Raw genomic sequence first — 26618 nt, forward strand, 5'->3', positions numbered from 1 at the left:
CTTGAAATGGGCTCGAAGCGTAAGTCTCGATACCAGGTCAGATGTGTCTTTCCTAAAGTTGCAACAATTCCTTCCCAGCGCTGAGTTCCACCTCCACCGGGACAGCAACACCATAACATTCCAGGTTGTATCTCTTTCGTTGTACCATTGGCCCTCTGACCCTCTCGCCCACAAGACTTTCATGCCTTCAATTCCCAATGGCGGCGAATGCGACCATGATACAAAGCAGTCCTGGCCCAACGCCCTACAACGCCTTCGAAGAGTACAGCGCCGAAGACACACCGTGCTCGATCCGCAGCGCAGGCTCCAATGGCACCGTCCGACATCATCGACTGCGCAGCCTCTCGGGCAGCTCACTCTCGTCCCTCACCTCACTATGGGCGCCTCCCTTCCGACGACAAGAGAACCGAAGCATATTCGAATTAGCATCGTCAAGCAATCTCACCTTCAGGCGCCAGCCAAGTAGTCGAGCGCAACGCAGCGCATCTGGAAGCTACTCACGGAGGGCAAGCGTAACATCGATCCTCAGCTCACGGCTGCGCTCGGACACAACGTTGGGGTCGGAAGCCACTGGCCAGCGTTTGCTGGATGTGGCAGAGAGTGAGGCAGAGATAACGGAGGTGAGCGAGGACGAACAAAGCATGGCCGACCACGAATCTGCCGCCAGTGTCAACCACGGCGACGAGCTGCCGTCCCTCGAGCTGGAGCTTGAAACACACGACGAGGAAATTTGCGATGAGCCCGAAGTCCAAGAGCAGGGGGGCATCAAAAGGTGGCTCAGCACCCTCCGTAGACGCAAGAAAGCCAAACCATCACCAGCCCGATCTGGCAAAGTTCGACCCAAGCCCAACGATGACCAGTTCATGTTGAGCTCGCCAGTCAAACGAAGATCCGCGCACCACAAGCCTTCGGACTCGCAAGGGTCGTCCCTTTTTCTCGTGACTGCTGTCAGGTCCGCCACCGCCACGATTGCGAGTTTCAGCAATGCCACCGTCTCGAATAGAGGTACCCATTGGAGGCGAGGACATCAGAGGAGTAGCATTGTTTCAGGATCCGATCCACGACCATCGATCGATAGCCAACGTTCTGTTGTAGATGATGCAGCCAAGCAGAGGGCGAGGAAGCGGCGTGCGAAGTTGGAGGAGCTCATTCGTTCTGAAGAGGGCTACTTGGCGGACATCCGAGCCTTGTCTAAGGTGAGTGTTGGCCGACGCGGTAAAGAGTACTTCCTAACAGCTGTCAGGCATACACCACACTCCTCGGGAGCCAGCCGTCCGCAGCGCATTTCGCTCGATCGCGAGCACAGAAGAACATCTTCGACCTCTGCACGCTCCACGATGAGCTGCTGGGCAGCCTACACGCCGTCATTCCTTTCGCAGAGTACGACCAGCGATCCGCAAAGCTCTCGCCCGCTGGCGGTTTCCTGAAATCGCACGCTCGCTGGCACAGCGTTGATGTCGTGCCCACGCGGTCTCCTCCCGCGCATCGCAAACTAACAGCAATACGACAAGGTCGCCGCTCGCTCAACATCAGCCGGTCTTCAGGGGATGAAGATCCGACATTGACATGTAGCCCGCAGATTGTGGCGCTCGTGGCGAAGACGTTCTCTGCATACGTAGGAGATGCTTTCCGCGCAGTGCGTTTTGGTACATTGCTGAACTTGGTTTGTTGCAGATCGAGCGCTTTGCGATGTATGAGGACTACGGAGCGAACTACGAGCTTGTCCAGCGCGATATCGATGAGACACAACGAGGAATGCTCAGCTGGCCGGACTTTGATCGAGCCATCGAAGTGCTGTCGGCGCATGTGAATCCAGTCAAGAGTCGGGAGGCGAACAAGAAGAGAGCATTGACAGTGAAGGATCTGCTCATCAAGGTGAGCGCTGCCACCGAGTGTGGGAGAGAAGACTGCTGATCAAGACGCTAGCCCATCCAGCGGCTGCCCAGATACGAATTGATCTTCAGCGACCTTTGCAAGCTGACGCCCGTCTGCGACAACCCTGTCTCCAATGCATCGCTGCAAGAGCTCTTGGTACAGCTCAACGAAGCATGTCAACGACTCAACGCGGCCAAGGACAATCCAGAAAGGGCGCAAATGCTGCAGAGCACATGCTTGATCGGCGACCGGCTTACGTTCTCAAATCAGCTCCCTAGGCCAGTCTTCCTACAGCTCATGGGCCAGGTCCACTTATGCGGGTGCTTGTACATCACGTACCGCAGCAAAGACCGCATAAAGGGTCTGTACGCCATCTGCGTGCTGTTCGGATCAACGCTGCTCCTCGCTACTGCTGAGGAAGACAACAGCAAACGGTACAGCACGATTGCTGGCGTTTCGCTGGCCAATGCAACGATCGTGGAGAGCGACAACGGCAAGGGCCTGCAGTGCTACACTGCTCCGTACTCCTGGAAGCTGGTCTTTGAGCATGCTGCCCGGATGTTTGAGGTCATCATGGTTGCATGTTCTTCTGAGGAGGCAGACGTTTGGCGAAGGTACATCAGCCAGCGTATCGAAGCGCACTCGAAGGCAGTCGCCGATGGTACAGCGAATGTCTTCGACCTGCACTCCCCACTCATCGGCGAGATGCGCAGCGTGGGCAAAGCATTCGGCAAGCCTGGTAGCTTTGTTCGGCGGATGTCAGTCCATCGGACCGCGACTGTTGGACCAACGACCGACCTGAACCAGGTGATCATCAAGAACACGCAGTCTGCCAAAGAGGCGGTCGACAATCCCTCGACTACGTCTCTGCAGATCCCACGGTCTCAGTCCGTCGCTACACCGAGCCACGTACACACACTTGCACCACGACGAGCTGAGCGAGTCCGGCTTGAGAGCTTGCTGTCCGATGTCTGGACCAAAGACCTCATACCGTACCCTGGCATGACACCGCGCCGCTCAGACCCAATCAGAGCATCTGCGAACCACGTCATCCGCAAGTTCAGTATGGCAAGCATCACCAGCAACTTCTCGTCTTCCAAACAATCTGCCAGCTACACCAGTATGAGCCAGTCGCGGAAAGAAGACATGCCGCCTCCGAAGAGCAGGGCACCGCCATCTCGCCACCCAGCGGAAGCATTCAGACCAAGCGCTCCACCACTCGTGGACTTCCACAATGCCCCGGAAGCTTTCTTACCTGCCGATTTCGAGCTACAAGATCCGGCGGCGAAGCGCAAGAAGTCATCTGCGCTGCGGACTTTTACAATGACCATAGAGCGGCCATTCAGTCCGTTGCTCGGGGAGAACAAATCTTCCACGCTCAGAAGGGCGCAAAGCGTGCGGGATGCCCATGCACACGAGGGGCCGGCGCCCATGCCAGTGCCACCCAAGGCCGTGGAAGGGAGGCCGACCCTGCCGGTGTACAGCGTGGTCCAAGAACGTCCGAAGACGCCCGCATTGAAGACGCAGACGTTGTCCCCGAATCCTGAAGCCAGTAAGGGACCGGATGCGCCAGCTAAAACACCAAGGAAGAGCAAGAGTAGATTATTACGACTTTTTGGGTAGATGAGTCGAGCACTGTTTTCTTGGTAGATGAGACGAAGTTGGACAGCGCTGTTCTTGCTCGGGTACAGCGCTTTGCTGTTGAGTTCACAGGCTTTGGACAATGCTCATAGATGTTATGTAGCAGGTTAAAAGCCTCACCGCGTCGAGTCCAAGTCATCCATCACCTCAGGTTTCACGTGCATCGTAAGCAGCCAGGGTTGCCTCTTGGTTTTTGTTTGGTTCCTGGCATCAGCTCGGGATGACGTACCTTAGCGCGACAGCAGCACGTGAGACGACAAGCTCGAGCTTCCCTTGCAGACCACTTCCTCTTCTGCTCCTACACAAATACTCTTCAACTCCCAATTCAGCTTAACGAGACTTCAAATCTACTCAACGGAGCACGAGAATTACCTCACCACATCCAAACCCGCCCACAACCACAAACATGCGGGGCAACGCTCAACAGACCAAGGTTCACTACAAGGGCAAGCAAGACGACTTTGTGATCTTCGTTGAGTCGAAGGAGGCTGTCCAGTCCTGGAAGTCGGACAAGAGTGTGCCGTTGGCTCAGGTGGTGGATGGCTACAAGATCTTCATCACACACAAGTATGTCATACCGGACGGCAGCGATTAGTTGGCATGCGGCCAGCTGGTGGATTCCATTCCCCAGACTGCTGTCCAGATGCTGACATTCGTGCGTTCAACAGGCAGGGCAATACGGGCATACTCGACACTGCGTCGAAGGGCACGCTTGAGGATGAGTTCGGTACGCACAAGGACGACGATGTCATGAACGCGATCCTTGAGAAGGGTCAGATTGTGGAGTCGGAGGTATGCAGCCTATCTCGCGACACCTTTTCTCCCAATCCAAAGCTGACAATATGCAAAGAACTCTGGCCGTGATGGCGGCAAGAACGATGCACAGGGTGGCCGTGTTGCTCACTAGAGATGTGGAGGAGTGGAGGATCAAGAAAAGGCCAACATCAGATATGGCTCAGCATGGACCAGGAGTCCGGAGCGATATTGAGCGGTGGAAGCATGTTGTGCTCAGAAGTGAAGCACAAAGTAGCGTAGACTGAGACGAACAGCTGCGTATCACGAAAAAGACATGCAATTGATGTGACGGAAGTGAAGTCCAGGTCCTCCGTTTTCATGTGAGTGAGCATGTTTCTATAGAGTGGAGCGTAATGAGGTGACATCCCACAGGTTTCACCTGAGGCGATTACCTACTTCTTGTCGCTCGCTTTTCGCTGCATACCTCCGGACTCAACGTCATGCCACCGCCATCTGCCAACCACTGCGCTTTTGAAGTGCCAACCATCTTCCGCACCCCTACATGACGAGTGTCTCACGCTGTGCTTCACTTGTGCATTAGGTCTTGCAGCTTGCATGTGTGAGCAAACGCCGTGCTGACCACCTTTCTCCCAGGTCCGCTTGCGCCGGCCAGCTTTCCTATTGTCACCGCGCCATTCGCTGTACCACGCACACCGCCGAAAAAATGCGTTCACGCGAATTGCTCGTACGCATCGTCGTCAATATGGGTGCCGGCAACTCGAAGATCCCACTGGAGGTCGCCAACCTGATCGCAAACTACGTCTTCGGCTTCCTCATGGCACCACCACCTCAAGCTCTCCAGTCGAATGTGCAGATCTATACGCCACCTCCGTACCTCACACCACCAAAGACGTGCCTTCTGATGGAGATCCCTACAGAGATTCGCTTGCAAATTTTCAAGGATTTGCTCCCGTCTCGCGATACAGTCCACGACGTCTCGTGCAGTGACGATGCTGTCGCAGCCACCAAGAAGACTTCTTACCTTCGGCGTCCGGGTCTCACCCTGGGGCTCATGCTGCTGAACCGCAAGATAGCCTCTGAAGTTGCTCAGGTGGTGTACGGCGAGCGCTTCTTCGTCGTCCACGCGCACGAGGGTCTGCACAAAGGGGGCATCGAATTTCTGCATGCTGGCCGCCAACCCCTTCACTTCAGAGAGTTTGATCGCCACGACGAGCGGTTCGACTTCCGCTTCAAGGGTGGCGACTTCGGCTACGAATTCAGCTTTGACCGCCTCAAGAAGGTCATTATCAAGATCTATCCGGCGCCCGCGGGCGATTCTGGCAGGCACACACCAATCAACACCTTTCTCATGAACCTTGCGCTCTGCCGCCTGCTCGCGCGCAACCCAACAAGTAATGGGGTCGAGCAGCGCATCGTCAACATCACCATCGTGTTCATGAATCCGAAAGGAGTGCTGGAGAAGTCGGGCCGGAGAGCCATCCAACACGCCGAAAACTACTGGTGGGACTCGGAGAAAGGTCAGCCTCGAACAACCAGCCATTACGGTATCCCAAACATCGAGCTTGTCCTGCGCCCGTTCGCCACGCTCACAGGCTGCCACAACGTTGAGGTCAGGCTTCCAGAAAGGGTGCGCGATCACTTGATGACATGCTCATTCGTGGACGAGCTGGCGACGAGCATGATGAGCCCTGAGCGTACGCTGGGCAGGGACGATCAATTGGACGGGAAGATCGAAGCTGCGAGACATGCTATGGAAGAGTACATTAGATACTTCTCCAAGGGCAAGAAGCCAGGCCCGGACGTCGGTCGCATGAAGCCGGAAGAAGTGCTTGAGGACGATGAGCAATACTACGACGAGGATGACGAAGAGCCCGATTCCGTACGTCGCTCGCAAGGACCGGGTCAGATGACGACCAGCCATAAGGGCCGCAGGACTGGTAGAGTTGATCACGAAGAGGAAGAGTTGCAACAGGCCATGAGAGCTTCTCTTGTCACTATGGCGAGTGAGAGGCCAACCGACTTCAGCACGAACTTCGACGAAGACGACGAAGACGAAGACCACACCATGACTGATCCTTCGGCGCCGCTCGGTGATCTGGACGACGAGGATGAAAGCGGAAATACATTTGTGGCAGTTTGTCAGGTTGGAGATTGGCGCCGCTTCAAGCCTGTCGAGACCTCGCCCGTCAGAAGTACGGCCATCGCTCAACTCCTCAACGCGCCTTCCACTCACATGTTTGAGGCTTCTCACGTTGAAGAACTCACATCCGCCATCAGCTACATCAGCCGTACCATGACCGCAGCTCGCACCTTCCAGCCATCGCCTGGCGCTGTTCGGTCTAACAACCTCCCCGGCCCCATGCGCTCCCTGGGCACTTCTGCTGAGCACGATCGCCCTTCGCCAGGACCAACCGACGGCGACGGCGATGCATCACCCACCGACACGAATGACTTCGAGACTTCGCCACGCAAGCGCCGCGCCTTGACAACGCAAGCCGGCAATGCAGCGACCCCTCGCACTTCGTCGTTGCCACCACCTGCGGCCTCCGCTGCACCCGCGGAGCAGGAGAGCGCCGTACGCCATGTAGCTGTGACCGAGCCTGCTGCTGCTGCTTTCGACGGTGACAAGATGGAGGTCGATCTGATGGACTTCGCTGAGGGCTGAGCACGATGCACATTGACGTTGATCGGGGAGGACTGACTGCAGTTGGTTTCCCTTCACGAGTAGAAGAACGTTGCGTACTGTGGAAGCACGAGTATCCGGGCTGCGAAGAAGATGGAGCACACGAGGACACGAAGAAGACGATGCGATGAGAGATGATACTTGAGATACCCGGGACCAGTGCAGGATATAAGGGTGATGTTGAGGCGCCGCTTCTATGCGATGCTGTCAAGCAGGAACAGGTGTAAGCCAGCAGCGCTTCACATGGACTTCAGTGTACGTAGTCGTTCTAGGCTACAGCTACACGAATGTGAAACCTCGATCAACGATCCCTTCCACGTGAAAGCAAGGCTCTCGAGTACCTCCATTGGCCGATTATCGCCTACCCCTTAAGCGTAGTAGGCTACCGTATCGTGCTCATGTTCATGTCGTTGTCTTCCCGGTCGCCTCTACTCTGGGCTTTGTACGTCACGAGCGGTAAAGGCCACGCACGCCCGCCGTTACTCGAGACGTGGCAGAAGCAAGAAGAAGCCGGCATGAACAGAAACCATTGAACAACGTCCCACCATCTCGCAACTTTCGAAGCACAGAAGCGCGTTTCGGAGCGCGTTTCGGCCTGAGACGTTTGCACAGCCACGTTGTTGAAAGCCATTGGACGCACATGATTCTCGCAACGGCTCGGGCTCATGCAGGCTGACGTCCGCATCTTGTTCCCTGCTTTGAGGCTCTAATCATTTCCTCTATTTACGAACCGCCAACGCCGTCTAACTAGGTACTGAGAGCGGCAGTGAATGCGTGGCGATCCACTTTAGCTAGGCCACAAGATTTTGTCACTTCCAGCACGCGTATAAGGACGACAAACCGCCACACACAGGGATGCGATTGAAGCATAGACAACGTCAACAACATTAACCAGCTCTTGTTTCGTCAACATGGCACCATCCAAGGACAAGAAGCCTCAGGAGAGCGAGGCGGAGATCCAAGGAAGCGTGCCTCGACTGATGGTCCAGCAAGCTGAAGCAGCCGCAGCGAGCGAACAAGATCCCTCTGATGAGACAGCAGCCGAGCGAAGGCATCAGGGCCACGATGTGCCACCAAGGACCGAGACCAACGAACTCGATCTGGAGAGCGAGCTGCCCGACCATCCACCGCCCGCGTACGGCGAGCACTTTGGGCATATCGCCAACAACCAGGAAGGCTACGACACGAAAGCTGATGTCGCGGATGATGGTCGTGTTAACATTAGGATCAATCAACGCAACCGTCAGCTATCCTCACTACTAGTGCCAGCACTCCGGCACCAGCAGGAGATAACAGATCATGAGCATGCACTACCGCCGCCGTATATCCCTCCGGGGCTAGGTGGAGAGGAGGGTGTGCCGCCACCCCCGCCGATGAATGTGGTGATTCAGATTGTGGGATCTCGAGGCGATGTGCAGCCTTTCGTAGCTCTTGGGAAGGTGCTCAAAGATACCTACGGGCACAGAGTGCGGTTGGCTACTCACCCGAACTTCAAGGACTTTGTGACGGAGAACGGGCTGGAATTTTTCAACATTGGCGGCGATCCTTCGGAGTTGATGGCATTCATGGTCAAGAATCCAGGCCTGATGCCTGGCTTCGACAGCTTGCGAAGCGGTGACGTTGGCAATCGGCGCAGAGAGGTCGCTGCCTACTTGAAAGGCTGCTGGCGCTCTTGTTTTGAGACTGGAGATGGTCTGGGTCCTGAGGCATCGGACAACACTATCGAAGACTGGTCATCGCAACAACCCGGCGATGGAGACTTCAGCAGCAGGCCTTTCGTTGCGGACTGCATCATTGCCAATCCACCATCCTTCGCACACGTACACTGCGCAGAGAAGCTAGGGTTGCCACTTCACATAATGTTCACGATGCCTTACACTCCGACGCAGGCATTCCCACATCCCCTTGCCAACATTCAGTCGTCTAACGCCGATCCGCATCTCACCAACTACATGAGCTACTCACTCATCGACATGCTTACGTGGCAAGGCCTCGGAGATGTCATCAACCGCTTCAGGCAGAAGAGTCTGGGTCTTGACCCTATCAGTCTGATTTGGGCGCCGGGTATGCTGCAGCGATTGAAGATTCCGCACACGTACTGCTGGTCACCCGCGCTTATCCCGAAGCCTAAGGACTGGGGTCAGGATGTTTCGATTTCTGGATTCTTCTTCCTCAACCTCGCCTCGAATTACACTCCAGCACCAGATCTCAAGCAATTTCTGGACAGCGGCCCGCCTCCGGTCTACATTGGTTTCGGATCGATCGTTCTGGATGATCCGAATGCCATGACCGAGCTGATTTTCGAGGCTGTACGCATCACCGGTCAGCGCGTCCTGCTTTCGAAAGGCTGGGGTGGCATGGGTGCGGAAGACCTTGGCATTCCTGAAGGCGTGTTCATGCTTGGAAACGTGCCTCACGACTGGCTGTTCAACCACGTCTCTTGTGTGGTACATCACGGCGGTGCAGGTACGACAGCCGCCGGCATCACAGCTGGCAAGCCGACCGTGGTCGTGCCCTTCTTTGGTGATCAGCCATTCTGGGGGGCTATGGTTGCCCGAGCCGGAGCTGGACCAGATCCTTTGCCGCACAAAGAGCTCACTGGACAGAAGCTTGCAGACGCTATCAACTTCTGTTTGAAGCCGGAGAGCCAGCAGAAGGCTGGGGAGTTAGCCGCGAGCATTGCTAAAGAGACTGGTAGCCAAGTGGGAGCGCAGAGCTTTCATCAGATGCTTGACGTCGATAAGTTGCGATGTACCGTGGCACCGAGTCATGCAGCGGTATGGCGTGTCAAGCGTACAGAAGTCCGACTGAGTGCACTCGCGGCGTGCACATTAGCTAACGCCAATCTGCTCGACTTCAATGACCTGAAGCTCTTCAGAGCTCGTGAGTACGAGACTGACGATGGGCCTTGGGATCCAATTACTGGTGGAGCGACTGCCATCGTTGGCACTGCCACGCAGGTCATGATGGGTGTCGCTGACTTCCCGATCGAGACACTCAAGGCTCTGAAGATCCACCCCGAGACCGCGAAGAAGAAGAACTCGAAGGACAGCAAGACTGAGTCTGCAGACGGGAGGACCGAGAGTGACCTGTCGTCCAAGGACACTGGCTCGTCCTCGTCAACCCGGGAGTCCGTCACGACTGAATCACCGATTACGAGTGCGGGCGCCACGCCCACTGCAAGCCGTACGAACTCCTCCTTCAACATGCAAGAATCGCTTAGCCGACTTCAGAGCGGTTCATCCGATACAGAGACGCTTCGTCCGCATTCCAATTCAATGTCAGACGCTCTGAAAGGGCAGCTCAAAGACGCAAAATCGCGCTCACGTTCTGGCAGCCGCAGTCGCCCGGGCTCAAGGTCAGCTGCAGCACCCGAGTCTGGTGCAAAACCCGACTACATGGACGCGGCCCTCGGCACCAGCAAAGGTGTTGGTCGTATCATTGGCGCTGGGTTCAAGTCGCCCATGGACTTCTCCATGGCTGTCACGAAGGGCTTCCGTAATGCGCCGAAGCTCTATGGCGACGACACTGTGCGCAAGACGGAGCAGGTCACCGACTTCAGGTCTGGTCAGAAAGTGGCGTGGAAGGAGTTTGGCCTCGGGCTTTACGATGGAATTTCAGGCCTGGTCACCCAGCCGGTTAAAGGCGCGCAGAAGGAGGGTGCAGCAGGCTTTGTTAAGGGGTTTGGCAAGGGTATTGGAGGCGTTGTCTTCAAGCCTGCTGCTGCGGGCTTTGGGATTGCCGGATACACTATGAAGGGCGTCTACAAGGAAATGCAGAAGAACATGGGTGCTAGCGTGCAGAATTATATCATTGCTGCGCGCACTGCACAGGGATACGAGGAGTGGCAGCTGAGTTCCGAAGGCGAGCGGAAGGACATCATTAATAGGTGGCAAGCGATGCAGAAGGATATCAAGAGGAAACGGGACCCAGATGAGATTGTCAGGACTGTTCTGGAAGAGCAGAGGAAGAAGGCTCAGGCTTACATTAAAACTGGCTGGGAGGACAAGAAGCCGCGCAGACTTTCGCGGGCAGGCAAAACCAGCCCCGGTGGTGCCAGTGCCAGCACAGGTCCTGAAGCTGCGATGTTGGACATGGGAGCAGGCGAGGGTGGAAGTGCGAGCTCTACTGCGGATCAGGCAACGATTGAGAACAACGAGCTGGAGGAGGCCATCAGGCGGTCGGTACAAGAGACTTCGCAGGGCGACCCTGAAGCTGATGCAGAAGTTGAGCGTGCCATTCGCGCCAGCATGGCCGAGCTCGCGAAAAGCAGAGCCGAGCGAGCGCAAGAACAGGCCACCCAGGCTGATAAAGATCAAGGCTCGCAAGAACAAGACGAGGAGCTCAAGCAAGCCATCGCTGCTAGCGTCGCGGACGCCGACAACCAACAGCAACAGCGCATGGTGCACGACGAAGAGTTGGAGCGTGCGCTGGCACAAAGCTTGAAGGAACAGCGCCGCCAGCGCAGCAGCGACAGCGAATGGGATAGTGACGAAGACAACGAAGACTACGATGTTGGTGCTTCCGCGGCGACCCAGCACGGCCCTGCAAGTGCGCAGAACCCGCCGGAGTATGATGTTGGCCATGTTGCTGGTACGACTCAGGCGGACTATGAAGGACAGGGCTCCAGCGAGAAGACGCAGCAGGAGCGGAACGAGGAGCAGGTCGTGTTGGATTATGTGAAGAAGCAGTCGATGCTTGAGCAGCAGCATCGGCAGGCCGCTGCTGGGAAGGGCAAGGCTGCGCAGAGGGATGAGGATGATGAGGAGTTGCAGCAGGCGATCAAAATGAGCCAGAGCAGTGGGGAGGCGTGTGGAAGCAAGTAGTGGAGTTGCATGAGCATGAGCATGAGCATGTAGTTGTCATTTGATAGATACCCATGGAGTATTGCATTGTCTCGGTTCGATCTAAGGTGGCTTGTCTGCATATGGCCCGTCCTGCAGGTAGCTATAGAGTGCAGTAGCTCTCTGTTATCCGGGTGCTAATAACATCGCCAATAGCAGTGTCAAGGCAATCTCATGCATACGATATTGACAGTATTGAGATGTAGATTCTGATTTCTGTTCTTGCTGATCGGGCAAATGGTTCTCAGCTGGATACTGGTGCCCACTCTTCAGCTCTCTATGCCGTCTTCCGGCTCACCAAAAGAGGCAGCACATGCGATATATCGACCTTGTCAAAGCTGATCAATCTTCTGTCCTACCGGCGATATCAGTTGCAATAAAACCAACGGTGGATGCTGCCAACACCTCTCACCACCCGATGATCCGAACGCGCAATTCACCACCTCACCTCATCAGACCAAGAGCTAAAATCAATCTCGTAGTTGTTACCGACCGCACCAACTTCTGATTACGAAAGCCAGGTACATGTATCGAAGCCAACACCGCGGCTGAGGCTTCCGCGGCCTTGCTCGTGCTTGCCCTCTCGATGCCGCACACCGTGCCGGATAAGACTGGCGCAGTGCCATGGAGCAATTCATCAACCATGGCCGCCGCGATCGTGCTCGACCAGCCGGGAAACGTCAGCTACACGAACCTCGACCAGATTTCCGGCAAAGTCGTGGTGCGGTGTGGCAAGAGTATCGATGTCGAGTCGATTGTGGTGAAGGTTGAGGGCGAGAGTAGGACGAGATTGTTGGCGCCTCCTGGGCCGTCGGGGGAGAGGGCGAAGCCGCAGTTGGAGTATCACAAGGTGAGTTCGAGAGCTGACTTTACATGCTTGTGCACCTAGTCGCTGACCGAGCGGGTATTGAGGTCAGATCCTTTACAAGACCCAGGTTGTCTTTCCAAGACCTGACATCTTGGAGGGTAGCTGGACGACTTCGAAGAACAGCTTTACGCTTCCGCCTGGCAACCATGAATACCCCTTCTCCGTCAAGGTACGTACGGTGCCTTCAAAATTTGACTTGCTCAGACTAATGCGAAGCAGCTGCCTTTCAACAACTCATGCGCCTCGGACAAGAGCCAGATGGGCACGATGAGCATCTCAGGCAGCGGCATTGAGGTCTCTAAGCCTCCACAGACTCACGTCAAGAAGACGCTGCCGCCTACCTTGAGCGGTTTCCCGGGCGAAGCTGAAATCCGATACTTCGTCAAGGCCACTGTACGGCGAAGCTCGTTCTGGAAGGAGAATCCAAGAGCGTACGCCCCCTTCAACTTCTTCCCCATCGAGCCTCCTCGGCCATCGCCTTCTGGTAACGAGATCTATGCGCGGCAGAAGCATGCGTTCGCGGCGTTTCCTGAAGGGCAGAGCGCCGCTAAGGCGAAGATGAAGTCTATCTTCAGCAAGTCGAAAGAACCTCCACTTACCTCCGCTACAAGCAACGAGGCACCGAGCATATCCGTCGACGCTCGCCTACCCGAATCTTCCATCCTGACTTGCAATGATGACATACCTCTACGGCTAATAGTCAAGAAACTGAACGACTCCGACGCAGTTGTCAATCTGCAGTCCCTCGAAGTCTCACTCATCGGTCAGACCAAGATCAGAGCGCACGATCTCCACACGACGGAAAGCAACAGCTGGGTCATCGTGAGCAGAAGTAACATGGGGATGCCTATTGGGACTGCTTCTGACTCTGCCGGCACGGAAAACGCCATCGCAGACAATCTGTGGCGCGGCCAAACCCTACCCAATACCATCGCTCCATCCTTCGAGACTTGTAACATCTCGCGCAAGTATCAACTGGATGTCCGCATCGGACTCAGCTATTCCGGAGCCATGCAGAGCTCAGCCAAGGTACGCAGTAAAGGGCATGGCAGTAGAATCGTAGGACGATCTGCCTGCTCACTAGATCGGGGAATCAAATCCGCTTACTATCGATACAGCCCCAAACCATCATCCTCCCACTCCGACTCGACGTAACAGTCTTCTCCGGCATCGCACCGCCCTCCCAACTCCTCGAAGCTATGGCACAAGCTCGCGTCAACAAGCCCAAGCCTACCATCAACACCACGACAGCTCTCGATGAGAAGCTCAAAGTAGAGAAGGGCAAGCGAAATAGTATGACGGTACCTGAGACACCAATGGAAGGGCCGTCGCGTGATCTGCCTGCTCGGCAAGGCACTGCGGTCCCGCCGCAGCCTCCTGTGTATGATGATGCTCCCCCGAGTTACGAGGACGCCATTGCGACCGACTTGCCGCCTGTCAATGTTCCCAGGCCGAACTACGCGCCGCCACCGCCGACTGAGGATGATGTGTTACTGAGTGATGAGAAGAAAGGGCTGAGAGGCAGGAGGGACTCTTGATGAGCAATGAAGTCAAACCGTTGATTGCGTTTACATGTGATACCTACGCCGTATTAGACAAGAGCTTGTACGGCTTCTGCGTTTTCCACATGAATCTTATCCACCATGAGTCTTCGTACAAGTGAAGCAGATGTGAATGCATCCCGTGAAGCCAGCGTGAGAAAGGTCGGTTATGTAAGCGCCAAGACCGAGCCTACCTAAGAACTTCCCGTTTGCCGTCAACTTGTCCACTGACTACCACCTGAAGCCGCGACAACCACGGCCAAACTAAGGTCAACACTGCGAAATTGGATACTGGAAGGACAGCGAAGAGTAGGAGAGGGCACATGGTGACCGAATATTGTTACTTGCCGCGCGCAGGGGAGTGAAGCATTTCGCAATCAGGTGCTCACAGACACCGACTGCCACCTACCTTCACCACCTGGTCTCGAACTCGAACGGCGACACCGTGCGAGGCCCATATAGCGCATAGCAATCTTTACATCCTCACTGGCCGACTACCATCTTGAGCCTTCATCACCCCAACCGCCATCATGACGAACGCGCTGGTGGTGAGTGACACCCGTCCTCCACTCGCTGCAGCAGTGGTGTCGTGGCCACGCGATGTTGAAAGACATGGCTAACGGTCGCTGATAGGGCGATGTCTATGCCGAGATCATCAAGGAGGTGATCAAGCAGTCGACGGAGGAGTTCGAGTCGAGTGGTGTTGGGCAAGCGACGCTCCAGGAGATGCAAGCAGTAAGTGTCTTCCAGTTTGTCGTTCTTCACGCAAAGTCTTGTCAGAGCACTGCACACTCTTCACATACGCAGCATCTCCATCTCTTTATGCAGAAAGAAAGGAATGGAAAGGCGGTACTGCATCCATATCATCGCACCGCTGCCTGCGACGCTGAGAATCCGGGCTCGAGCGACTCAGCCAGCGAAAGCGGGGCTGCAGAAACGCAAGATCGCTGGGCTGCCGCTTCTTTTGGGCGACTGTTTTATACGCCGCTTTTGCGCCCTGCCCCACCGCCTCTTCCACGCTTTACTGCTTTGAGAAACACCACACGTCATGTGACACTTTGCTCAATTTCTTGTCACACCTCATGTTTGTACGACGCTTATTCCCAGACATACTGACATGATCCCAGGAATGGCAGAGCAAGCTGTCTGGTCGCGGTGTTGCGCAGATGCCATGGGAGCCGAAGCCGCTGTTGCAGTCTCCAGCGCCTGCTGCCCCCCACCCGTCCAATCCGACAAACCTGCCCCCGTCGTCCTACGCAAACTACGACACGCCGCCTAGTACTGCGGCGAATGGTGGCCCGGTGAAGTCCGAAGCAGGACCTTCGCATCAGTCGAATGGCCTACCTAACGGCACCTACCCGCAATACGCCCAACCACCTCAAGGTGGAATCGCACGCGCGCAACAGCTGGTGCAGCAGCAGTACGGCTCGGCAGCCAATGCGTCGCTGAACGCCATGCAGCGCGGCGGTGGCGGCGGTCTTGCGTTGCCTGGTCAGCAACAACAGCATCACCAGCAGCAACGACCGCAAGGACTGCAACTACCCGGACAGCAGAATCAGCAGTACTCCATGCAACAACAACAGCAGGCAGCGATGCAACGTCAGCAACAGCAACAGATGCATCAGCAACAACAGCGGCCACCTATCAAGATGGAGAACAACAGTCCACAGCTGGCGCAGGGAGCTTACCAGCAGCCGAATTACAGCCAGACCGATGGTGCCGACGATGCTCTCTCGGAGTGGCAGGAGCTTCTAGCTCAGCGTCGGGCGGTCAGTGTCGAACGAAGGCAGCAGGCGGATCGCATGATTCGAGATCAAGTCATGCAGCACTCGGCAGATCTTCAAAGTGGTTTGATGATGCCACTGGATGAGCTACCATCGACCAAACGCCAGAAGCACGGCAAGGTCGCTCCGTCCTTGTCAAAGCCTACGCCTTCGAGCAGCCGGATCCCGCAATTTGATGGCGTGGCCGACGACGAAGACGAAGAAAAGCCGGACATCAAGGACGAAGATGACGAGAACGCTATCAATTCCGACCTCGATGATTCGGATGACGACGGTGGGAACGGCTTGGGTGATGAAGATGAGGAGGGTGGAGACACGATTCTCTGCACTTACGACAAGGTGCAGAGGGTCAAGAACAAGTGGAAGTGCACTCTCAAGGACGGCATTATGAGTGTCGGCGGGAAGGAGTGGGTCTTCCACAAGGGAACGGGCGAGTTTGAGTGGTGACCTGAATGCGCTGTTGATAATGCGAGATGGAGATCCTCACAATGCCGAGAGCTATGATACGACGACAGATGGCTGATGGAGTGGGTTGCTATCATTTGCGGCACTGGGCGTGTGCACTTGGGGTGGAAGACTGGCATGACCAACGATGCCTGGTTACAATAGGCTTGAAGCACTCAATCGTGCGTGTACTCTAGCTAGGAATGACTTTAAACCTTGAGACTTGATCATTCTCTCGAAGTCAGATCCCGCTTGATGACTGCTCCTTCATCCACAGGTGAACGATAGTACCTTATGCTATCCACAATTAGCGGCCAGCGGACTAACATGGGACGTGAACGCCGCATACCATCGTTGAACGTAGGCATACTCTGTCTCACGACAGAACACCGCACGATGACGCTTGCCGAGAGAGCTTCGAGCGACGGAACAGCTGCCCTCCTTTGGCAATACTGACCAGAGCTATATAATGTGCTATCATCTTACACCCACATCGTTTCCTCCGTTCCATTGACTACTGTCAACACCGACAAGATGGCGTCTGAAATGAAGCAGCCAGAAGTGAGTGTGTCCACGATCGCCACCTGTAAGCTGTATGTTGACTACTGAGAACAGGTCTACTGGACGAAACCAAACGCCCACTGTCCCAACTCTCGCCTCCCTGTCCTGGTCTACCGTTCAGTCCTACCAGATGATATGACCGAAGAGAGCGTGAGCAAGGCCATCGGTGCGAATCAATGGGTTCGTCAAGCTCGCGAGGAAAACATACTCCATTTGCCAGGCCCGACTACTGATCAACCTGTCGTATTCACAGTTCCACGGCGGGACCTTCAAACACTACCCCTCCGCCCACTTCCACAGCAACACCCACGAATGCTACGCCGCCATCTCCGGCCGCACGCACTGTCTCTATGGCGTCGGCCCACTGGACGATCTAAGCGACGGTGTAGAGTTTGATATGCAAGCGGGAGATATCGCTGTGCATGCTGCGGGAGTTGCTCACAGGAATACAGAGAGCAGTGAGGATTATGTGTATATGGGATTGTATCCGAAGGGGGCACCGAAGTGGAATAATAACTTCTGTAAGGCGGATGAGGGGGAGACGAGGGCGAAGGGGGAGGAGGCTAGTGGTGTTGATGTGCCCGATTGGGATCCTGTTTATGGGTTTAATGGTGAGTTTGAGATGTGTGCATCGTTGTGATGGTTGTTCTAGTAGGCTGAGCAGCCCAGGACTGACGATTGGATAGGTCCGTTGCCAAAGCTGTGGAAGCAAGCGATGGCCGCGTAGAATAAAGACAACAACATTGAATCAAGCTCCCACTCCGACGCCGTGTCTGCCGTGTCACGTACATTCAGGCTGGAAGAACTGCTCATACCACCGTGATCGGCCTGGACGTCGTGTTTCTCCAGAGCTTCCCCACCATCGATCGCCGAGGTGACTTGCCCTGCCTTCATGTATATCTCGATCATGTTCCCATGATGTAGTCAATTCTGCATTCGTAGTAGATTAACAAACAATCAACTTGCTCTCAACAGGATGACTCAGTACGGCCCAGTCGATAACTTCAAGCTATCCGGCAAAATCGTTGGTCAGTATGCTGGTGCCAGACACATCGTCCAACGGATCTGTCCTTGTTGTTGACACAATACAGCTGTGACCGGAGGAGGCAGTGGCATTGGCTTCGCCTTTGTCAAACAGTGCCATGCCAAAGGTGCTCGTATCATAATCGGGGACTTGAAGCTCACCAGCGACGCCGAGCAATACGTTTCGAAAACCAAAGACTCTGAGGTTGCTTTCCAGAAGTGCGATGTGACGTCCTGGGACGATCTGCATGACTTGATCTCCGCGTCAGTCGAGAAGTTTGGTGCAGTCCCGGACGTATATGCTCCAATTGTAGGTTGACTCTTCTGTTGATCAATCGCGTTTGCTGATATGGGGAACCAGGCCGGCATTTATGAACCATCATGGTCCAACTTCTGGGACGATGAGACGTCTGGCTCGTACAAGACCATTCGCATCAACGTGGACCACCCCATCAAGTTCACGCGCTTAGCGATGCGTGCCCTGGCCGGAGCAGAGAAGCAAGGCGTGGTCTGCTTGGTGGCAAGCACAGCTGGCATCCGCGCCAACTATCTCGCCAGCCTGTACACTGCGTCAAAGCACGCAATCGTCGGTTTTGCCAAAGCTATGGGGCAAGCAGATGTTGATGAAGGCGTGAAGATAAATGCCGTCCTGCCTGGCCTCGTCACTAGTCCGCTTTGGCTCGACCGAGAGGACAACATGATAGAATGGGGAAAGTATGCTGGTAGGAAGCAGCTGCAGCCTGACGATATTGGAGAGCTCATGGTAAGAATGGTTGAGAGTAAGGAATATGAGGGCGGTACTTGCGTACTCAAGACTCCGTACGAGGAGCGGATTCAGGAGGAAGGCCACACGAAGCTGCAGCAGAAGATGAAGGAGTACGATCCGTCTCCGAGGTAAGATTGCAAGTCACTCCTCTTCCATGTGCAGTATACTGACAGGTTCCAAGACCGGAGGCAGCCTTGGACAGGATCAAGGATAACTTGCAAAGCGAGAGAGGGAAGAACTGGACTTAAGCGTCCTTGAACTAGGTATTGCTAAAGCATGTAGGAGCCATGTTGCTGTAAGAGAGCCACGGCTTTCGAACCTTCTGTGTCTTGAACGCTTCCAGGTATCTCCTTGTCAAGAGTCCTTGCTGGCCGATGTTCTAGACGATGTCGTGTACGTGCTCTGAGAACTGCAAAGAGAGAGACCTCAAAACTCGGTATCGAGAAGAGCAGGAGGAAGTCCGCACGCATTCGACGCGATCGAGGACGCGTCTCGGCCGTAGCCCGGAAATAACATCCCATCGCTCCTCTCTCCGCGTTGTCTGTGTTGTGGGGAGAAAGCTTGACTTTAGACTTCAAGCGACCGACGCCTCTTGCGAGACGCGGCAAATGGGCGTTGGACCGCAAATATGGCAAGCGAGAACAGCTGACAGTGCGCTGGTATCTGTGGACCAAGATTGGGTATCTTTATCCCGGCCGGCATTAAAGAACGCTCCCGGTAGCTGTTCATGCAATGCTGCTCTTCGTACCATCTCGTCGGGCTTGACAGCAACTACTGTACTGTAAAGTAGTACGAGTGCTTCGTGGTATCCGCTGCGCTCGAGATTCTCATCGGCAACATGGCAGTCGGACTGGAGAGCAGGACGAGCGTCTACAATCGCCTTGTGATTGTCTTCGTAGCTTTGGGCAGCTTGGTGAGACGGACACGACCCATTGCAAGTCAACGATCATAGCTAACGGCGGCCACCAGACATACGGCTACTGCGCCTCCATCATCGCATCCACCATCGGACAACCAGGCTGGTACTCCTACTTCAACCTACCCGCGCAAGGCGAACCAGGCTATGCCGGGCGAACAACCCACGCCATCGCGACAGCCAACGGCGTCTTCTCTGCCGGAGGAGCTGTCGGTGCTCTGTTCATGATGTGGAGCTGCGACGTCTTCGGACGGAAGCGCAACATCCAGCTCGGTGCTTTCTTCTCAGTCCTCGGAGGCGCGCTGCAAGGTGGAGCGGCAGCGTTGGCGATGTTTCAGACTGGCCGGTTCTTCTCGGGTCTGGGGATTGGTATCTTGGTGACGGTTTGTCCGATGTATATGTCCGGTATGTCGTCTGTCTTCGGAACACTCCTCATAACCAGTCGAGAATGAACCTGACGGCTCTTAGAAATGTCTTCACCCGCGCGCCGTGGCTGGCTCGTTGGCCATCATGCCATTTTTCTGGTATTTGGCTACATGCTCGCCGGCTGGGTGGGCTACGGCTGCTACTTCGCAACAGCCTCCAACCCAGCCTTCGCCTGGCGCTTTCCGCTCTGCCTCCAATGCCTCTCACCAATCCTACTTCTCGCGGGCAGCCCATGGATGCCCCGCAGTCCTCGTTGGCTTATTGCCAAAGGCAAACTCGAAGAAGCTCGCGATGTGCTGCACAAGCTCCGCCAGTCGCCCGAAGACCCTAACGACATCGCGGCAAAGGAGGAGTTCTACCAAATCAGCGAGCAGCTGAAGCTCGATGAAGCAAAGCTGAAGGCTACCGGCAAATCCGTCTGGGTCACCGTATGGACCAAACGGTCGTACCGAAAACGCATGATCATTGGCTTTCTGATCCAGTGGGGAGCGGAATTCAGCGGACCATTGATCATCAACAACTATGGCGTAAGATACATCAGGGGATTGTCGCTGTGAGTATGCTGACCGACCACAGGTAATCCTCTACACCAACCTGGGACAAACAGGCGGCATGCCGCTTCTCCTCTCGGCGCTCTGGTTGACAACAGCCGGCCTAATCTACAACCCTGGCGGCGCGTGGCTGCACGACAAGGTCAACAGCAGACGCGGCATGTTCATGGTTGGCACCGCAGGCTGCTTGGTCACCACATCATGTCTCTCAGCCATGATCGCACAGTACGCCGGCACGACTAACCAAGTGGGAAATGGCTTCGGCGTCTTCTTCATCTTCCTCTACCTGGCGTTTCAAGGCACTTGCTGCGATACCACGATGTACCTCTGGGTCTCGGAGATCTTCCCGACCGAGATTCGATCCATTGGAATGGGCTTCAGTCTGTTCGGCCAGTTCGCGTCGACAATAATCCTGCTCCAAACAGCGCCGATCGGCTTCGCACAGGTCGGGTGGAAGTATTTCCTGGTGGTGATTTGCTGGTGTGCTGTCTTCTTGCCGAGTAAGTGGCGTTATCTATCCTCCATAAGAAGGGTTCATGCTGACAGATGCCGCAGTCATCTACCTCTACTTCCCGGTAAGTATCGAAGGGCACACGCCTCTCAATATCCGCGACTTTGCTAACCCCTCTCTGCTTTTTTGTGACAGGAGACCGCACGGCTCACCCTCGAGGAGATTTCAGAGCGATTCGGGGATGACGTTGCTGTCCACATCACGGACGCCAGCCAGGAGGATCGCGAAAGGCTCGAAAGAGCATTGGAGAAGGGCGAGGATCTGGACCCTGTCCGTTCTGTCCATACTGGTGGCGAGGGCAAGGCGCTCTAGTAGAGCAAGGCGGTTCGACGCTGATCCAACCTCGCGGGTCATCCCTCGCCGTAGCTCGCAGTATGGAGCAGTTCAGAGACTTCAGTCTCATCACCGGCCTCTACTAGCAAGCCACCCAGTAGTCAGACTCCCCTTCCCGCCCATCGCAGACCTCCACTCAACATTCAACTGCGCCAACGGCACCCTGCCCAGCCCACCCCCCTCCTCCGTCTTTCCCGTCTCCCTCAGCACAAACATCACTTGCTCCACATCACTCGCCTTCAACACGGTCGCCTCCGCTTTTTCATCCCCATTCAACCCCTTCCCTTCCACACCCTCCCGCTCGCTCAACCACAGCTTTTCCAACACCACGCTCGTCTCGCCGACATTCTCCAGCTGCGCTTCCAGCGTCCACGACCGTCCTGACTCTGGCGCGCGACGCTTACGTTCGGTAATCTTGCTTCGCACGGCTATGAGCGGCTGCGCAGTGAACTGGTATAGTTTCCTGAAAGTCCTCGCTCTGCCACCGCTAGCGCCGTCGGGGGTATGTGAGGTTTCCGTATAGGAGACTGTTACGACTAAAACGTGCTGCCCTTGTTCTTTGAGGTCGTGATGGAGAGTTCTTTGGAGCGTTGAGCCGGGTTCGAGGTCGTGGCCGTTCGGGCTGTCTTCGGGAGTTTGGTCTGGGCCGTAGAGGGAGATGGGAGTGCCTTGGGGTTTGGAGGGGGTTTGCAGGTCTGCTGTGATCCGCACACCGCTTACGCTGACTATCCTTCCTTCGTCCCCCGCTGCTTCGTCTGCCTCGGGCTTGTCGTAGTTTGCACACACAGTACAGATGAATGACTCCCCGACATACGCCGCCCCGAATGCCTCCGGTAGCGTCAACAGCGGCGTCAATGGGAACGAAGACCCAGTGTCAGCCCCTGGGTACGCGACCGAAGCATCTTTTGCTAGATCCAAGCCATTACCGAAGCTCGAAAGCGGAAGCGGTGTCTGCGTCGCGAGAGACGGCCTGGTGAGGCGGAGGACTTTAAGGCTTAGGGCGTGGCCGCTGCTGGTGGAGGGGGCGCGGGTGTGGGAGGCCATGCCATTGTTCAGACCTCACGACAAGGTTGGAGTGGTTGAATGGTGGTGTTGGTGGGGAAGCGGGATATGAGCTGGAAGCACGCGGAGGCTAGTCCGATCCGGGCGATAAAAACTTTGTTGCATGTGAATGTCGCCATCTGTGGAAATGGAGGTAATGAATAGTGGCTATGATAGCCTCAAAGACATACTGCAGTCACTAACAACTTCAATCGTTTGAATGTATATTTTACCATACTCGAAGAATAGTACTCCTATTCAAGTCGTCAAATATCCACCATGTCCACACCCACCGCCACCGAAGTAAAACTGGACAGATTCCCACACTTGTACATCAAGCTCGACACACCGAAAGGTACCTCATACCCCCCTCCCCGTTCAAATCAACTTCCCGTCTCACTAATCTCTCTCCAAGGCCGCGGCGTCTTCTCCAATACCCCAGTCCCCCCAGGAACAATACTCGACATCTGCCCCGTCCTCCTGCTCTCCCCAGCCGAAACCGTACACCACATCGCCCACACCACCATGAACCACTATACCTACAACTGGCCCCTCCGCACCACCAAAAACACTCCTTCTTCAAATGCGAAAACGCAGGCCGTCGTCCTCGGCCTAGGCTCAATGTTCAACCACTCCCGCTCGCATCAAAACGTCGTCTGGGAGCGCGATCTCGAGCGGCAGGTCATCGTGTATCGCACCTCGCGCTGGGTGGAGGAGGGTGAGGAGCTGTGTATTAGTTACGGGGATCGGTTGACCTTTGAGGATGCGGAGGAGCGGGCGGATGGTGTCCAGAGTGATGAGGACGAGGTACTTGATAAGATAGACTTGGGAGCGTTTAGTTGAGTTTCTGTTTTTTGAGGTTCAGCTTTCTTTTTGATTCATGGTACCGTCTATCGTAGGAGCTGCGCCTGGCACTACTCATCGCAGCCGTGATCATGATAACTTCCGAGTATCAAAACACACCATCGTCGAAGAAAAGGCTGGCCCCAGCATTGTCGCCGTCTCCCGGCGCAGACGCCAGACGCCTTGCATGCTGGTCAAAGAAAGCACTTCATAAGATCAGGCCTCCACAGCCTTGACACCAATCCCATTCGCCACGTCGCCGTCCTTCTTCTCGCTCTTCTCATCTGCCTCGCTCCGCAGGTCGTAGGCAATCTCGAAGCATTCATCCAGTAGCGCTGTGACGCTCGCCTGGCCCTCTGGAATGTCGTTGCCGACCATGAACTTGCCATCCTTCTTCATGTTATCAATGCTGTTCAGCTTCATGCTATACGGGTACAGCTCCCTCGGGCTGTCCACGCCACCGGACCTCTTGACCTCGTGCAAACATCTTTTCAGCGTCAACAGCTGGTTGTAGATTGGCAGCAAAGCCTCCGAGACTGGCTCCGAGGAGATGATATATTGATATATGAATGCGTAGCTCTTGCGCAGCAGATACAGCAGCGTGCGCTGGGCGTGGAGATCGGCTGGGTGACCGGTCACGTCGAGGAAGTTGCCGTCGACTCGAGCCTCATCGATGCGGTCAAGTTGGCGCTGGTATGAATAGAGGTCGGTTTCGCGGAGGGACCAGGCTTGGGTGAGGTTCATCTGTTCGAGGGTGTTCCGGATCTTGATGAGTCTGTCGTAGGTGTCTTGGAAGCGCGGATCGATGTTGCCTTGTCTGTGGCACACTGTTAGTATGAACATGATTGCCAAAGGGTAAAGATCGCCAAGCTTACTTCTCGCGGATGATATCAATCCACAGTGTACACCGTGCTAGCAGCGCCAGCACAATTTGCCGACCGTCTTGTATCTCGCCCTCCGTAAGGCTCAGCTTCGACAGCTTGTCTGCATATGCCTGCTCTGCGCTCTTGCCTTCGTACTCGATGGTGTCGGCGTTCATCTCTTCCTGTATCTGGATGACCTGCTGTTCGAACTCGTTGACCTCCTTTGTCGGGAACTGCACGGTATCAGTATTCTCTTTTCTCATCACGCACTGTGCGACTACTCACTCTTGATCTGGTGTTGCAAGCTGACAGGCTCCGCAGTATCGACACCAACTTCTCATACCGACCCATCATCTCCGGATCCAGCCGGCTCAGGTGATTTTGCAGCTCCTTCAACGTACTCTTACAAACCTCGATCCGCGCATCAAGTAGCGTTAGCAGATCCTCTGAGTGGCTCTCCTTCCCTCTCTCTACGTTCTCCTGCCATTGCTGGATGTGTTGGCCCACGCTCTCCAGATCTTTCGACGAGTAGAAGCCAGCTTCTCTCAGATGATCCAGCAGGCGCTTGACGGTACTGATGGCCGAGTATACAGCAGGCGCTTCCGAGTTGCGACCGACCGTCAGGAAGAAGAGGGAAATGAGCTGGAAGCAGTCGTCCAGCACGGTGTCAACTCGGTTCTGCTCAGAGCGCTTGTTCACCCGGATCCTATTTAGAGCTTGGACTTGTTCGATGACAGCTTCGTAGTGCTTGGTGACATCTTGCGACTTGACGTAGGAGGTGCGGTCTTGCTTGAGGATGGAGAGGTGGTCGCGGATGTTGAGGAGACGGTCGAGGATGGGTTGCTCTGCTGGATCGAGGGGGAGGCGGTAGGCGGGTGAGTCGGTCATGGCGGTGGTAGTGGTGGTGTCGCTGTTGTTGTGGTAGTCGTGGTGTCAGGAAGAAGAACGTTGGAGGACGGTTGAAGGATCGACTCGAAGCCCCACCTTCCCCAGAGGCTCGTGAAGCAGGGCTCTCCAGTCCCCTCGCTATGTTGTCATTCCCGGCAAGACAGGCCACGCGGTCAGCCTTGTTCATACGAGCCCAACGTTCTTCTCGACGGTCGATAGAGTCATAGGCAGTGCTAACACATAAGTCATACCTTTGAAGTCAGTTGTGAAGCTCGACAAGAATCAATCTGGTCAATCTGTGAACCAATTTTTGATCGATCATCCTCGGATGTCGCACATGCTCATCGCTTACTGTCACGACTTTAGGCCTACCTGACACGAGCTTCGCCGCTCTAGCTCTTTCTTTCGCCAAGAGTTCAGATACCACACTGCTCAATTCGGATCACCGACGACACCTCTTGACTCACGCAACGAAGGAAGAAGACCCTCAGGTACCGCTCAAGAAACCTGCTAGGCATCCTAAACCTCAATCACCAATTCTACAACCCATCACAAACCCCAAAACAGCAACCACAATGTCGACCGCCGAGCTAGCAACCTCCTACGCCGCGCTCATCCTGGCCGATGATGGCGTCGAGATCACTGTATGCGCACCCTTACAGCATGACCCCAACCCCCGTCCTTTGCGTACTAATATTAAGCAGGCCGACAAACTCACCTCCCTCATCACGGCCGCCAAAGTCCCCGACGTCGAGCCAATCTGGTGCTCCCTCTTCGCCAAAGCCCTCGAGGGCAAGGACGTCAAGGACCTGCTCTTGAACGTCGGCTCCGGAGGCGGTGCCGCTGCTGCGCCAGCTGCGGGCGGTGCTGCGGCTGCTGGTGGTGCGGCGGCGGAGGAGGCGCCCAAGGCGGAGGAGAAGGAGGAAGGTGAGTCAGAGAATTATCTTCATATTGTGGGAAGGGGCGGTGTGCTGATGTTCGTGTGCGATGAACAGAGAAGGAGGAGTCGGACGAGGACATGGGCTTCGGTCTCTTCGACTAAGCGGCTTCGACCTAAACTTCGACCTCGTGAAGCTCTCGACGATGCAGAAATTGCTGGGAGTGAAAGACAGGTGCGGTGGAAGGTTGATGGCTTTGAGAATGGTTGCATTGCTGTGAATTGCTCTCGCGAGCTTCACGACTATCTAGCCGTCAAATGCATGAGCCTGCTGCGGCGGCTGTGTCCCAGTCCACCTCTAATCCTCACCCCAGAACCTCGCCGAATCGCTGGGCTGTTCTTTTTCCCTTGTGGTGCACTGGCAATGAGTGCGAGTTGCTATTGTGACACTTCCTCCGTCCATGATCCAGCGCTACCGTTCTTCCTTGCCATGATGCGCTCATGATTCCCATCCTTCCGTTGCAGCTCAAGCTGCGAATGCCGGCCGTGTCTCATCCCAAGCGCTAGTGTCACATATAGTAGT

At 55.4% G+C, this 26618-nt stretch overlaps 12 protein-coding genes across 12 annotated transcripts; 10 read left to right on the forward strand and 2 right to left on the reverse strand.

The window, feature by feature from the left end:
- Positions 1-197: 197 nt before the first annotated feature.
- Positions 198-3498, forward strand: LTR77_004460 (uncharacterized protein; the record flags this gene model as incomplete). The annotated part of the gene is made up of 5 exons (XM_064801714.1): positions 198-1005; positions 1096-1196; positions 1244-1615; positions 1675-1875; positions 1927-3498. 5 exons carry the CDS (start codon positions 198-200, stop codon positions 3496-3498), a joined length of 3054 nt encoding a protein of 1017 aa, XP_064660344.1.
- A 424-nt stretch (positions 3499-3922) lies between these two features.
- On the forward strand, positions 3923-4423 carry LTR77_004461 (uncharacterized protein; the record flags this gene model as incomplete). Its single annotated transcript, XM_064801715.1, has 3 exons — positions 3923-4083; positions 4185-4308; positions 4367-4423. 3 exons carry the CDS (start codon positions 3923-3925, stop codon positions 4421-4423), a joined length of 342 nt encoding a protein of 113 aa, XP_064660345.1.
- A 591-nt stretch (positions 4424-5014) lies between these two features.
- On the forward strand, positions 5015-6937 carry LTR77_004462 (uncharacterized protein; the record flags this gene model as incomplete). Its single annotated transcript, XM_064801716.1, has 1 exon — positions 5015-6937. One exon carries the CDS (start codon positions 5015-5017, stop codon positions 6935-6937), a length of 1923 nt encoding a protein of 640 aa, XP_064660346.1.
- Positions 6938-7866: 929 nt separating this feature from the next.
- On the forward strand, positions 7867-11781 carry LTR77_004463 (uncharacterized protein; the record flags this gene model as incomplete). Its single annotated transcript, XM_064801717.1, has 1 exon — positions 7867-11781. One exon carries the CDS (start codon positions 7867-7869, stop codon positions 11779-11781), a length of 3915 nt encoding a protein of 1304 aa, XP_064660347.1.
- Positions 11782-12442: 661 nt separating this feature from the next.
- LTR77_004464 (uncharacterized protein) lies at positions 12443-14205 on the forward strand (the record flags this gene model as incomplete). Its single annotated transcript, XM_064801718.1, has 4 exons — positions 12443-12649; positions 12717-12836; positions 12887-13696; positions 13786-14205. 4 exons carry the CDS (start codon positions 12443-12445, stop codon positions 14203-14205), a joined length of 1557 nt encoding a protein of 518 aa, XP_064660348.1.
- Positions 14206-14738: 533 nt separating this feature from the next.
- On the forward strand, positions 14739-16439 carry TOA1 (transcription factor IIA subunit alpha; the record flags this gene model as incomplete). Its single annotated transcript, XM_064801719.1, has 3 exons — positions 14739-14756; positions 14842-14943; positions 15336-16439. 3 exons carry the CDS (start codon positions 14739-14741, stop codon positions 16437-16439), a joined length of 1224 nt encoding a protein of 407 aa, XP_064660349.1.
- Positions 16440-16970: 531 nt separating this feature from the next.
- LTR77_004466 (uncharacterized protein) lies at positions 16971-19034 on the forward strand (the record flags this gene model as incomplete). The annotated part of the gene is made up of 6 exons (XM_064801720.1): positions 16971-16997; positions 17052-17177; positions 17251-17608; positions 18089-18330; positions 18382-18914; positions 18968-19034. 6 exons carry the CDS (start codon positions 16971-16973, stop codon positions 19032-19034), a joined length of 1353 nt encoding a protein of 450 aa, XP_064660350.1.
- A 590-nt stretch (positions 19035-19624) lies between these two features.
- On the forward strand, positions 19625-21502 carry LTR77_004467 (uncharacterized protein; the record flags this gene model as incomplete). Its single annotated transcript, XM_064801721.1, has 6 exons — positions 19625-19699; positions 19756-20107; positions 20171-20655; positions 20705-21179; positions 21235-21254; positions 21326-21502. The coding sequence occupies 6 exons, from the start codon at positions 19625-19627 to the stop codon at positions 21500-21502; spliced, it is 1584 nt and encodes a 527-aa protein (XP_064660351.1).
- Positions 21503-21592: 90 nt separating this feature from the next.
- LTR77_004468 (uncharacterized protein) lies at positions 21593-22567 on the reverse strand (the record flags this gene model as incomplete). The annotated part of the gene is made up of 1 exon (XM_064801722.1): positions 21593-22567. The coding sequence occupies one exon, from the start codon at positions 22565-22567 to the stop codon at positions 21593-21595; it is 975 nt and encodes a 324-aa protein (XP_064660352.1).
- A 276-nt stretch (positions 22568-22843) lies between these two features.
- Positions 22844-23407, forward strand: LTR77_004469 (uncharacterized protein; the record flags this gene model as incomplete). The annotated part of the gene is made up of 2 exons (XM_064801723.1): positions 22844-22919; positions 22980-23407. 2 exons carry the CDS (start codon positions 22844-22846, stop codon positions 23405-23407), a joined length of 504 nt encoding a protein of 167 aa, XP_064660353.1.
- A 216-nt stretch (positions 23408-23623) lies between these two features.
- Positions 23624-25158, reverse strand: LTR77_004470 (uncharacterized protein; the record flags this gene model as incomplete). The annotated part of the gene is made up of 3 exons (XM_064801724.1): positions 23624-24224; positions 24283-24503; positions 24556-25158. 3 exons carry the CDS (start codon positions 25156-25158, stop codon positions 23624-23626), a joined length of 1425 nt encoding a protein of 474 aa, XP_064660354.1.
- Positions 25159-25733: 575 nt separating this feature from the next.
- LTR77_004471 (uncharacterized protein) lies at positions 25734-26200 on the forward strand (the record flags this gene model as incomplete). The annotated part of the gene is made up of 2 exons (XM_064801725.1): positions 25734-26085; positions 26154-26200. 2 exons carry the CDS (start codon positions 25734-25736, stop codon positions 26198-26200), a joined length of 399 nt encoding a protein of 132 aa, XP_064660355.1.
- Between the last annotated feature and the right edge of the window lie 418 nt (positions 26201-26618).

The sequence above is a fragment of the Saxophila tyrrhenica genome (assembly GCF_035928015.1).
Source record: "Saxophila tyrrhenica strain CCFEE 5935 chromosome Unknown scaffold_6, whole genome shotgun sequence".
NCBI classification, from domain to species: Eukaryota; Fungi; Ascomycota; class Dothideomycetes; order Mycosphaerellales; family Extremaceae; genus Saxophila; species Saxophila tyrrhenica.